The sequence below is a fragment of the Tachypleus tridentatus genome, chromosome 8, assembly GCF_004210375.1.
Source record: "Tachypleus tridentatus isolate NWPU-2018 chromosome 8, ASM421037v1, whole genome shotgun sequence".
In the NCBI taxonomy this organism is placed as follows: Eukaryota; Metazoa; Arthropoda; class Merostomata; order Xiphosura; family Limulidae; genus Tachypleus; species Tachypleus tridentatus.
The window spans coordinates 57,950,147-57,963,404 of record NC_134832.1 but is presented as its reverse complement, the minus strand read 5'-3'; the positions used below and the strand labels follow the sequence as shown (position 1 = coordinate 57,963,404).

The 13,258-nt window shown below is 36.3% G+C and overlaps 1 protein-coding gene across 1 annotated transcript in view; it reads left to right on the top strand.

Annotated features, from left to right (window-relative positions):
- Positions 1-778: 778 nt before the first annotated feature.
- The window catches only part of LOC143222443 (sodium/potassium/calcium exchanger Nckx30C-like), a 345,661-nt gene continuing 333,181 nt past the window's right edge, over positions 779-13,258 (top strand). The window contains exon 1 of the mRNA XM_076448971.1: positions 779-1,931. Within this exon, the coding sequence (XP_076305086.1) occupies positions 1,092-1,931 (840 nt within the window). The 5' untranslated portion in view covers positions 779-1,091. The remainder of the gene's footprint in view (positions 1,932-13,258) is intronic.

Sequence of the window (13,258 nt, the reverse complement as noted above, 5' to 3'; positions counted from 1 at the left end):
ATCAAGAGAGAAAATACCTTACAGCAAAATATATGAAGTTTAATTCTCCAACAGATTTTCCTATATTATATACATATATATATACTTTGAAAACAAGCTCTTTGCCGAATCATTTGGTTAGGTATTGTCAACAAAGGTGATGTGGGAATCATGTTTATAACAGAGAAATGTTTTCCCGTATCTTGGTAATACAGAACTATATTATTGAATACTTTCTTATGGTAAAATTAAACTTGTGTCAGCCATTAGTGAGAAACACTGGTAACGTAAAGGTTTAGAAGAAACTAGATGCTAGAAAAAGTAAAATTTTGTATTCTGTATTAATTATATTTGAAAGTTTAGGGGTCAATTGTGAATTTATTTTGTAAAAAATGGAACACTTTGTTAAAATGTATAAAAACATCTAATTAGTTTAGGCTCTAACCTGTTAAATGCCAAGTATTTCAGCTGCCACAATACAACTCTAATGATTCTTCATTTTGTAACCTTTTTCGTGACGCCATTTTGGATCGAAAGTGAAACAATATGTAATTAGATCAAATGCATGTATGGTGCTGACGTCTAGCGTTAAAGTTAGGTATTATTGAGAACGAATTAACTCGTCTTTGGCACTGTGTTACCGATCGACTTGGACGACTTATCTTGTCTACGGCACTGAACAGGTTAAGCCAAGGAAGTTTTTTGTTAACGTTTACTTAATTAATTTATTCAAAATAAACGTGATATTGACACACGTGTTTATAGTTTTTAACGCATCAATTAATTTCATTTTCCAGATTTTTTTATCCTGTTGTCGTCGATGAATCTTAGTCAACGTTTTCTAGGGTCTGCGTTGAAACCCGAAGTATTGAACGTGAGAATTATAAACCGATCTGTGACAAGATATGACAGTTGTGTGCATTTCGGTGTTAAAGAGCTCCGTCAATGGACCATGCATCAACGTCAATATTAATATTATTAAATGGATCTGTGACCTTACTCTCTAATTAAAGGCAAAAAAGAAAAGAAAACAATTGAACTTAATAGTTCTTCTAAATCATCTTATTGTACATCTTATTGTATATCTTATTTATTGTATATCTTATTAAATAATGGATCCAATATCGTCAAAACAATTTTTGAAGAAACGATGGAGACCTCCTCTTCAAGTGTTTGGAGTTGGTTTATCTCTCGTCTTTTTCCTATCTTACTTTTACTCCCCGTCGATCATTGATGAACAGAATAGCTCTATCAGTGACTGGAAAAGGTTTTGGGATTTCGAAAAAATAGAGCTAGAACACAACCTCGCGCTTTCTAGACGTCTGCTACAATCCGCGAATCAAAATACCAGTGAGCCAACTAAAAAACCGCCTCAGTTTCCAGAAGATTTGTTCACTGAGCAACAACGTAAGAACGGGTTAGTGTGTCTTCATGTTTTTGGACTTGTCTACATGTTCATCGGTTTGGCCATTGTCTGCGACGAATTTTTTGTCCCTTCTCTGGACGTGATCACCGAAAAACTCCAGATATCCGAGGATGTGGCAGGTGCCACATTCATGGCAGCTGGTGGAAGTGCTCCTGAACTCTTCACTAGCATTATTGGGGTTTTTATCTCATTTGATGATGTCGGAATTGGAACCATCGTGGGGTCAGCTGTCTTCAACATTCTCTTTGTAATTTCTATGTGTGCCATTTTCAGCAAAAATGTTCTGCAACTAACATGGTGGCCTCTCTTTCGAGACGTTACCTTCTATTCCATTATATTAATCATTCTCATGATATTTTTCAGCGACAATGTTATTGTCTGGCACGAAGCTTTGGTCCTTTTTTTATGTTACATCGCTTACGTGTCTTTTATGAAGTTCAACTCTCAAATCGAACATTTCGTTAAGAGGATTTTAAACAGAAATAAAGTGAAGAAGGTACGAAGTACCGATCATCTGATGTCAGGAGTAAGTAGACCGTTAACAGTTTTGTTTGAATTAACTAAATCATTGTTTCAAAAAATGATGGCGTAGTTGCACTTTTTTGGGTTAGTATAACAAAAGTATATTATATTCGTCAAATTAGTTGGTTTATAATTGTAATTTAAAATTTTTGTTTGGGTATAATGTGCCGTTTGAGTAGAATATTTACAATTACATCGTTCGTAATACAGGATTCCTTTCAGCTGTGGGAGCGTTATAATGTGACTCCATATATATATATATATAATTACGAAATGTGTGTTTGTTTGTACCCTAACTCCATATATATATAAATGAATACGAAATGTGTGTTTATTTGTACCCTATATATATAAAGACGAAACGTGTGTTTGTTTGTGCTCTAATTCCTCCGACCCTGTTGGGTAAATGTCGACCAAAAATTGTTTGTAAACATTATGAACTATGAGGAATGTTCTAAGTGGGCACAATTGAACGTAACCCTATTTCTAATTTGTAAATTTTGTAACATAATTGCTTCCACCCTTTTGAGTTAATCTCAAGCAATCTTGACAGGTTGACACTTTAAACAATGTTGAACATTCTAAAAAGATTCAAGATCAAAGTATGAAAGTTGCTGAATATTTCTTAAACATTTTTCTCATGATCAGTGAGATGCACGGTGTTGGTGGGTGAGATCAACAGAAAATGGTAGAAGGAAAGCAAACTGTAAATCTTGTTAACAGAGAAACTTTCTTATAATTTTAAAATTTTGAGATAAATTTCATGTTCATGTTATTATCTTGAAATACATGATTGTTGTTAAGCTTACATTGTTTTAGTTAGGCTTAAGGTAGGTTAAGGCGTATGATTCGTAATCTGAGGGTCGCGGGTTCGAATCCCCCGTCGCACCAAACACGCTCGCCCTTTCAGCCTTGGGGGCGTTATAAAGTTACGGTCAATCCCACTATTTTTGGTAAAAGAGTAGCCCAAGAGTTGGCGGTGGATGATGATGACTAGCTGTTCTCTCTCTAGCTAGCGCAGATAGCCATCGAGTTGCTTTGCGCAAAATTAAAAAAAACAACAACAAAAAACGGCTGTCATCTCGTTTTTGATCTGTTTCTGCCTTTAAGTATCTGGTTATGCAATTAGTTATATGAAATAAAACGTGTAACTGGTATAGGTTTGCATATATCAAGCTTAAGTACTTGAAACTTTCATGTTTTAAATAAATTATTGTCACTTTATTATCAAAATGGCTACGTCACACACTGCAATGCTTTATGTTTTTAGTTATTGGAAGTTTGCTTCTTTGTTATCAATCACAAAGGTACACAGTAGACTATTTCGGTGTGCCCACCTAATTTTAACACCATAAGTTCTTAGTTTTACCGCTGAGGCGCCAGAAGGTTAGTTGGTGTGTAACACTATCCCACGTTTTCGTTTTCGAAACTTAAGACCAAACGTATTTACTACCACTGAGTTCATCAGTATTCAAAACAACAAGATTGTTTCGAACCAGTGCTTTTAGGTTTCAAAGAACAGAAAATTACTGGTAATAGAACTAAATGAAATGTGAACCGAATTACGAACCGAATAATAATACAAAGCGTAAAATCCACTATAGATGTGAGTGAGTGTTGGTTTCTTACTCAATACCTGTATTCAAAGCAGACCAAGGCACAATGATTTCCACTGAAATATTCATTTGCCATAGGTTCCTGTAGACACGCACACCTACGTGAATTGAATAGAAAACTTGAAAAACAAACAAAAGTTATACCATTATTATTTTAACCATATCAATGTACCTGTAGTATATATGACTTTCGTTTTGTTTTATGTTAACGTGTTCAATTCTCTATGTGCTGTCGTATTTTGTGTCGTTAAGTCCGTATTCTTGCGCGAACTGGCTGTGTGAACTACCATATCCTGCTTTATGAGTCACTCTCTGCTTCGCACTATTTTTTACCATTTTTTTTTTACTAGTGGCCGTGAGTTAACGATTTTGAGGAAGGCAAAGCGGAAGAAGATTTGAAACTTGTAGTGATATCCTATTTCAGCACATAGAGTCAATTACCATGCAATAATATAAACAATAAATGTCTAGTTTAAATGTAGCCAATTTCCTTTTGCTCGCTTCTCCTCTATTAGAAAACATACAATTGTAACAGAACATGATATCATTTATTTCGTTCTGTCAACGTAATTAAAAAAAAAAGACAAAAATTATGTTATGTAAATATTAATTTTGTATACAAGTCTAAAGATGACGTAATTCCATTGTATCGGTCGCTGACTGGGCCACATTTGAAGTACTATGTTCAGTCTTGGGTTTCTTAGCTTAGTAAAGATATTAAGCTGTTGGAAAGAGTTCAGGGGAGTGTTGGTAAAATGGCACCTGGGTTGAAAGGTTTATCGTATGAGGACAAATTAAGATACTTGTAACTGATAGTTATAACTGATAGCTGTTTAATCTTGAAAAACTGAAGGGTCTGAGCTGATCTGATTGAAGCGGTTAACATTTTATAATGTTTGTTTGTTTGTTTTGAATTTCTCACAAAGCTACTAGAGGGCTATCTGCGCTAGCCGTCCATAATTTAACAGTGTGAGACTAGAGGGAAGGCAGCTAGGGATCACCACCCGCCCACCGCCAACTCTTGGGCTACTCTTTTACCAAAGAATAGTGGGATTGATCGTCACATTATAACGCTTCCACAGCTGAAAGGGCGAGTATGTTTAGTGCGATCGGGATTCGAACCCGCGACCCTCAGATTACGAGTCGAACGCCTTAACCCACTTGGCCGTGAAGGGCCTGATTTTATAAGGAACTGATAATATTGAAAAACAAATTTTATACCTAACGCGAATTATAGAAATACAGGACACAAATATAGACTTAGACAAGGCAAAGGTAAACTTCAGCTAAGACCGTTTTACTTTTGAAATAGGGTGGTTGGCTTATGGAATGCGAGTTTTATGAAGGTTAATTGAATGTTAAAGGTTAGCTTTACTTTTGTCTTTTTTTAACTTTTTCAATTATATTTTCCATTTGCATTAGACATAACGAAATTATTTTGCATTATGCTTACATGTTGCAAAAAGAGTTGTTTGTTATTGTTTTTGAATTTCTCGCAAAGCTACTCAAGGGCTATCTGCGCTAGCCGCCCCTAATTTAGTAGTTTAAGACTAGAGGGAAGGCAGCTAGTCATCACCACCCACCGCCGGCTATCGGACTACTCTTTTACCAACGAATAGTGGTATTAACCGTCACATTATAACGCCTCCACAGCTGAAAGGGCGAGCACGTGTGGTGCGACGGGGATTCGAACCCGCGACCCTCAGATTACGAATCGATCGCCTTAACCCACCTGGCCTTGCAAGGCCTTTGGCAAAAGAGATTGTTTGTGTCCGTGCATGGCTAAGCTGGGCTACCCGCCCTTTGTCTACTGCATGTATAAAACCCTCTCAAACGTATCACTAATCCAACTCGGGCTGTAAGAAACGCGAGCTGATTTAATGATATAGGACTAGAGCAGTTTTGTTGCGTTGAGAAAAAAGACCCTATGGATACTGGCTCGAGACATTGGCGTCATATCATAAAATTCTTAATTACACAAATTGCTCGCAGGATATTGGTTAGACATGTGGATCTCAGCGTTCTGGTCGAATTATTCAAGAGTGATAGGCCACAATTTTGTGTTTTTATAACTCATATGTTTTGAGGAACATGAGAATGAAGTTACTTTATAGACATCCAATATACCCAGATTTACTATCCATTAGAAGAAAGTTTAAAGCCGTTAAAATGTACTATTAGCTTTCGATAAATAGATGTAAAATAGATATGTAAGTATCTGTTAAACGTAAAAAAAAGTGTATATTGAAAAAAAACAACTCGTAAAGTTATGATGCTTTATTTCGCATCCAGTTTAGAGCTCTCACCTAAACTGTTGACTTCTTAATGGAAATACAATTTGAAATTGTTCCTTTCGAAGCACCTTTATAATGATCAGCGTTACTTAGCGTTATATTTTAAAATACTGAAATTAATCACTTATAGACTTTAATGTATTCATGTTTGAACCACATATTCAACACAATAACCTCGTATTTTAATAACGTATGACGATTTTTTCTAGATATATACTGTGCGAACATATTTCCATTTTTTTTGTGTTTAACGTCCGAACGACCTAAACCAAACTGTTTTCATTTCCTGGAATAAATCTTGTTAAATGAGTTTTTTTGCAATAATTGTTTACAATATGTTTTGTTTGTGGTTACGCACAAAGATACACAATGAGCTAGCTATCTGTGTTCTACCCACCACGGGTATCGAAACGCGGTTTCTAGAGTTGTAAGTCAACAGACATGCTGCTGCGCCACCGGGGCGTTCAGGAAGAGTGATAAAGCTTGCGTATGCAAACACGATTTTCCCTTGTCATGTGATTAATTACTGTAGCCAGAATCCCTGGTCTTTCTGATGCAATCCATTCGAAGTATTCTAATTAGCACGTTATATTTGAAATTATATTTGTAATTTGTATAATAAGACAGATTATCTGAACGTCATGAACGATTACATACAAAAGCAAAAACTTTTGTCAGTCATCTGTAGAATGATGTGTAATTCAGAATTTAATGTATGTTGGATATAGTATACGACGATTAATCTGTCTGTGTTGGATACAGTATACAAGGGATAACCTACTGTTTTGGCAATGTCCTTTTGCTTCATACAGTTTCTGGACAGTAAGGTAGTTTGACGTTCAATAAATTCACACCAAACGTGCTCGCCCTTTCAGCCGTGGGGGCGTTATAACGTATGGTCAATCCCACTATTTGTTGGTAACGAAGTAGCTCACGAGTTGGTGGTGGGTGGTGATGACTAGCTGCCTTCCCTCTAGTATTACACTGCTAAATTAGGGACGGCTAGCGCAGATAGCTCTCGTGTAACTTTGCGCGAAATTCAAAACAAACTAAATCAAACCTATAACTTCTGACGCACGACGAGGCTTGACTACTTACACCAAGTACAGTGAAATTCACTGAGAAAGTGTTGATATGTTTTGTAAACTATTACAGCAAAAGCACACGCTTTTATAGAAAACAGGTATGCATGTGTGTTTTGACCAATCAATGTTCTAAACAACTTTACGGATCAAAATAAACAACTTGTACTTCTTTATCACACGCAACCTTATCTATTATTACTTGGACATTTAACCAACATGTGTGTAGGCAATAACATTAACATATAGAACAGGGTGTTAACATTTAGGCTGAGACTGTACAAGACTCACGTTTTAGCGAAAATTATATCGTATTACTACAAATAGCGAAAGCATGGTTATAACAAGAACGTTTTGGATATTCTACGACCGACTACCAGTCGCAAATCAGAGGTGTTGAAGATAGCAAAACAGTTTGTCATCAACAGTAACAGTAGTTGCAGCAAAACTAAGAATCTTCTTTGAAAGTGTGAATAAAACCATCCGCCAACCTTAACAAAGCAATATTTACAAACTAACTCAAAGAACGTGACCAAACGCAAAACCAGTTGTCGAATGCTGTAAGATGTGTATCTGATATTTAATCAATGGAAGTACCTCGCTTCATTGAAGGAAACGCACGTGTACTTGAATATTTGTAAAAGTCCGATTAACTTATCATTGTTATGTTTATTACCAAACATGAAGACAACACATCCAGCAGTATGTCCAAACACGCATCACTTCCTACTCACCTTCTCATGTCTTTGGATTTTTAAACCAACAAACCCTCAGAAGTTCTCCATGCATAGTTGTTGGACTTTGGAAAACATATAAAGCGGAGGGAACACAATGCTATCTCAGTGTATTGCGTCAAAACCCTTAAAGTGCAAATTGCGCTGCAGAGCAAAGGCCCAAACCAGACCAATCACAGAGAACGCAACTGGTGATTAAGGGAGGGACGGTTAGGCCTGGACGCTGAATTGTATATCTTGAGCATTCCTCTGTGGTATCAAAGCAAAATTGGAATAAAACTAATTTCAGGTCATCTGATAAAAATAATGAACATTTTTGGAGATACTCACTTTATGACACTTTTATATTATTGGTCTTTTGGGTCATTAATGCGAGAAAATATTCTTACTGTAAACCTGTTTCACAAAATACGTTTTCTGCCTATTAATAAGGATGGATGGTATATCTGTGTTATGCCCACCACAGGTATCGAAACCCAATTTCTAACGCTGTGAGTTCGCAGACATGCCGCTGTGCCACTGGGGAGCGATCATTTATGTGTAAAATTCATTAACACAATAGATCTAGTTTGTATGAATTAGAGGAAAATAAATGATATATACATTCTTCGGCTACAATAGCATGTATATAAAGTGTCCACCCCTTCCTTCACAGTTTTCACATTTTGTCGTCGTTGTAAGGAACTATAAATTTAGTATTTATTCAAAACTGAGTGTGGCTGTATTTCCTTCTTACAGCATAATCACATCAGGCCATTGAGGGGAATGAAATTCTTGTTTTTAGTGTTATAAATCTAGGGATTTACCGCTGTTCCACCGGGGGACTCCAATTTGAAAAAAAACTATAAAAACACTGATATTATGTAAGTACGTTAGATGTTTCAAAGACAGTTAGAATAATCTCAAATGCATAAACATTCAACCCTTTTGCTGAGGTAACCTTAAATCAGTTCAAATACTAAAGATTAGTTTCAAAGGTCACAGAATAAGTGTAATGGTCTCTGTGTGAAATCAAAGTGATTTAATTCGTAATGAAGATAAACTCACTTGAAGTAAAAATATATATCAGGACGGCTGGTATGGGTATTCATACTTTTACTAATAAACCAGAGAACAACGTTTCGACCTTCTTAAGTCATCTTCAGGTCAACGGGTTTGTCAGTCTGAAGATGACCTAAGAAGGTCGAAACATTGTTCTCTGCTTTATTAGTAAAAGCGAGTTAACTTGACATCAGAGTAAATAAACAGAGTGATAAACAAAGAAACTACGAAGACCGCGGTGTCTCTTAAATAAGTCAGGAATAAAAGTGGTAGAGAAGCACAGACCAGAAGAAGGCTACGAGAAAATTTCAAAGTCACTGATTATCCCTTTGACTACAATGAATTCCATCATTAAGAAATGGAATACGCTTCATACCACTCAGACACTACACAGACCAAGACGCCCTTACAAACTAATCAGCTGGACAAGCAAAAAAACTGGTTACGGAAAGCCTCTGTGAAGACAACAGTGACTCTGAAAGATTTGCGAAATACATGTTTGAAATGGGAATCAGTGTTAATACATTAACAATATCCTGATCTCTATAGAAAAGCTGACCTGAATTGACCAATAGCAAGAAAGAAGCCATTAGTGAAAAAGAATCATCTTAAATCTGGTACGGAGTTTGTGACAAACCATGTAAATGTTACTTCAGACATGTAGAAGAAGGTTTTCTAGTCAGAGGAGATTGTGACAAACCATGTAAATGTTACTTCAGACATCTAGAAGAAGGTTTTCTAGTCAGAGGAGTTTGTGACAAACCATGTAAATGTTACTTCAGACATGTAGAAGAAGGTTTTCTAGTCAGAGGAGATTGTGACAAACCATGTAAATGTTACTTCAGACATGTAGAAGAAGGTTTTCTAGTCAGAGGAGATTGTGACAAACCATGTAAATGTTACTTCAGACATGTAGAAGAAGGTTTTCTAGTCAGAGGAGATTGTGACAACCCATGTAAATGTTACTTCAGACATGTAGAAGAAGGTTTTCTAGTCAGAGGAGTTTGTGACAAACCATGTAAATGTTACTTCAGACATCTAGAAGAAGGTTTTCTAGTCAGAGTAGATTGTGACAAACCATGTAAATGTTACTTCAGACATGTAGAAGAAGGTTTTCTAGTCAGAGGAGAGCAATGTTAAGCTTTTTCAGGACCTGAATTCAAAGCTTTACCTCTTGCTCTAGTTCAACACAGCACATCACCCAGTCAACACCATCCAAACTGTCAAGCATAGTGGTCACAACATCATGTTATAGGAACACTTCTCATCACCAGGAATTGGGGAAGCTACTCAGAAATACTGGAAGATGGATGGTGCAAAGTACAGGTGAATCTTAGAGGAAAACCTGCTTGAATAAACGAAGAATATAAAACTGGATCGAAAATGCATATTTCAGCAGAATGGTTTGGTTTCTTTTGAATTTCGCGCAAAGCTACACGAGGGCTGTCTGCGATAGCCGTCCCTAATTTAGCAATGTAAGATTAGAGGGAAAGCAGCTAGTCGTCACCACCCACCGCCAACTCTTAGGCTACTCTTTTACCAACGAATAGTGGGATTGACACTCACATTATAACGCTCTCACGGCTGAAAGGGCGAGCATGTTTGGTATGACGAGGATTCGAACTTGCGACCCTATTTAAGCAAGACAATGACCTGAAAGACGAGGCCAAAGCTATATAGATTGGTTTCAAAAGAAGAAGATAAATGTCTTGAAGTGTTCCAGTCAAAGTTCCAACTTGAACCCAATGAACATTTCATAGCGAGACTTGAAAATTGCAGTCCATCAACGAACATGTCAGAATTAAAGCAATTTTTCAGAATGAACAAAATTTACACCATCTATTATGAAAAGTTGGTAGAGACTTATCCTTAAAGACTCACAGCAGTAATTACTGCTAAAGGTGATTCCATCAAATATTGACTTAAAAGAATGGATAGTTGTGAAATTAGCGAACTTCAGTTGATATATTTTCTTTACAGGTTCTGATGATAGTTCAATCTCCATCACACACATCAGTGTTAAGTTTGATCATTAGAAATATAAATAAAAAACAAGTTCATTATGAGAATTGTTTACTTTATCTGTATTTCATCAAAATGCGGCATTATTTGGTAAATTTGAATAATTTTGCTTGGCACTACTTGTAGACATTGAAATTAGTAAAGCATATTGCATATTACACAGTTTCTTTCAAGTTTTAATGTTATCATTATTGAATATTTTGTCTTATCATGAGAGTTTTACCGTCATAAAGAAATCACTCTTAGTATTTCTAAGGTTACCTTTCTGTAAAGGTTCAATCCATATTGGATAAACGTTTGAATCAAACATATATGTTCTTCACTGTTACTCAATAATGCAATTTTTACAAATATTTTACGAAACAAATACTAATTATATAACTTAAAACAAAGGAAGAAAATAATCTATCAGGCAATGACAAACGTTTTTATTTTTGTGTGTATGTATTCGATTATTTGTGTATATTCCTGGAAGCGAGAAATATCTTTGTTTGTGTGTTTTGTTTTTGAATTTCGCGCAAAGTTACACGAGGGCTATCTGCGCTAGCTGTTCCGAATTTGACAATATAAGATTAGAACAGCTAGTTATAACCACCCACCGTCAACTCTTGGTCTACTCTTTTACCAACGAATAGTGGGATCGACCGTACCATGGTAACTCTCACCCGGCTGAAAGGACGAGCATGTTTGATGTTACGGGAATTCGAAAATCTTTGAATCGATTTGTTTTCATTAACAATGCGTGGAGTAGACAAAAGGAAATGTTAAGCTAGGTATAGTAATGTATTCTCTGGAGATGTGGGCTTGCACCGCGAGTTTACTCCCACACAAAAGGACTGATTTAAGCTGCAAGTTGATTTTAACCATTTTGTATGTTTATTCTGAGGTGTTCCTTTTCAGTTCAGTAATGGATGTGCCCAATTTAAGAACATGTCTCTCTCTCTGCCACTAGTTCTTTAACTACTATTGGAAGATGAGTAATTGAAGAATAGGATATAATAGGGTATAATTCTTACAGATGTCAGGTATTCACAGTGTGGTCACGTTAACCACTAGGTCAGGCGTTTGTTTAAGTAATCGGTTTGTTTAATTATATGTATACATACAAAGTATTGGTAACTAAAATAAAATAAGAGTATCTTTTTATATCTTTTACTTCTATAAAAAAATTGCAGATAGCAAGTACACTAACAAGGTTTATTATAACTTTAGAATTATCAGACAGTCTCTTCGTGTTTTAGTAAGTTTGCAGCCTTATGAAATTTTGCATTTAGGTTTTACTAAACATTTACGACGCAGGTTTGTCACATACTAGAAGTCTGGAGTCCAAAGCTGGGTTCGAATCTGTGCAATAACGCAACACTTTAAGCTGCAATTTTGTTTTTGTTTTAAGTTGATAGTTATTCCTTTAACGTGGGTGGTAAGTTCCTGTTAGCTGTCTGCGTTCGGCCCGGCATGGCCAAGCGTGTTAAGGCGTTCGACTCGTAATCCGAGGATCGCGGATTCGAATCCCGGTCGCAACAAACATGCTCGCCCTTTCAGCCGTGGGGGCGTTATAATGTGACGGTCAATCACACTATTCGTTGGTAAGAGAGTAGCCCAAGAGTTGGCGTTGGTTGGTGATAACTAGCTGTCTTCCCTCTAGTCCTACACTGCTAAATTAGGGACGGCTAGCGCAGATAGCCCTCGAAAAGCTTTTCGCGAAATTCAAAACAAACAAACTGTCTGCGTTTCCTCTTTAAATATTTCATAATTAGGGACGAAGGTGGGCAACTTTAATTTTAAATAACATCAACATTTTATGAAAAAATTATACGTAGCTGTTATAAACGAAACTTTCAGCATTCATTATTGATTTCTCAAATCCATATGCTTTTCTAAAACATTAATAGATTCTTCAATAAAGCTGTTGGCGTCTTTCTTGTTAAAAGTATTTTTGTGTTTTGCAAAATAAAATTCATAAACAGCAATAAGAAGGCTACGTAAGTTTTGTTTTTAAACATTTTTACCAAATTTTTATTGTTTTCCAAAAATTATAACATTTTAAACTGGCAAAAGTATACGGTTTTACCTAAAGTAGGATCTTTAAGGTCTGCTTGTTTTAGATCAAAGCCGCTGTTGGTTAGCTGCTGTGTCCACTGAGGGGAATCGAACCTTGGATTTCGGCGTTATTAGTTCGTAGAATTAACGCTGTCCCATTGAGAGACGGATTATTACGTTTATTTATTAGTGTGGTAACCACTTGCCACACTATTCGAGAGCTGCCGTGAGAAGTGCTAAAAAGGCTTGTTAAAAGTGAAAGTTTTCATCATTTGATTTTTGTCTGTTTTATGTACCTTTATTGTACAGGTTTCTTACCCCCCGCGAGTACAGCGGTAAGTCTACGGATTTACAACGCTAAACTCAGGGGTTCAATTCCCCTCGTTGGGCTCAGCAGATATCCCAATGTGGCTTTGCTATAAGAAAACACACACAAACGCACACACAGCTTTCTGAAATTGACTTTGTCACTAGAATTTCCTTCGAGTCTGTTTCACTAGAT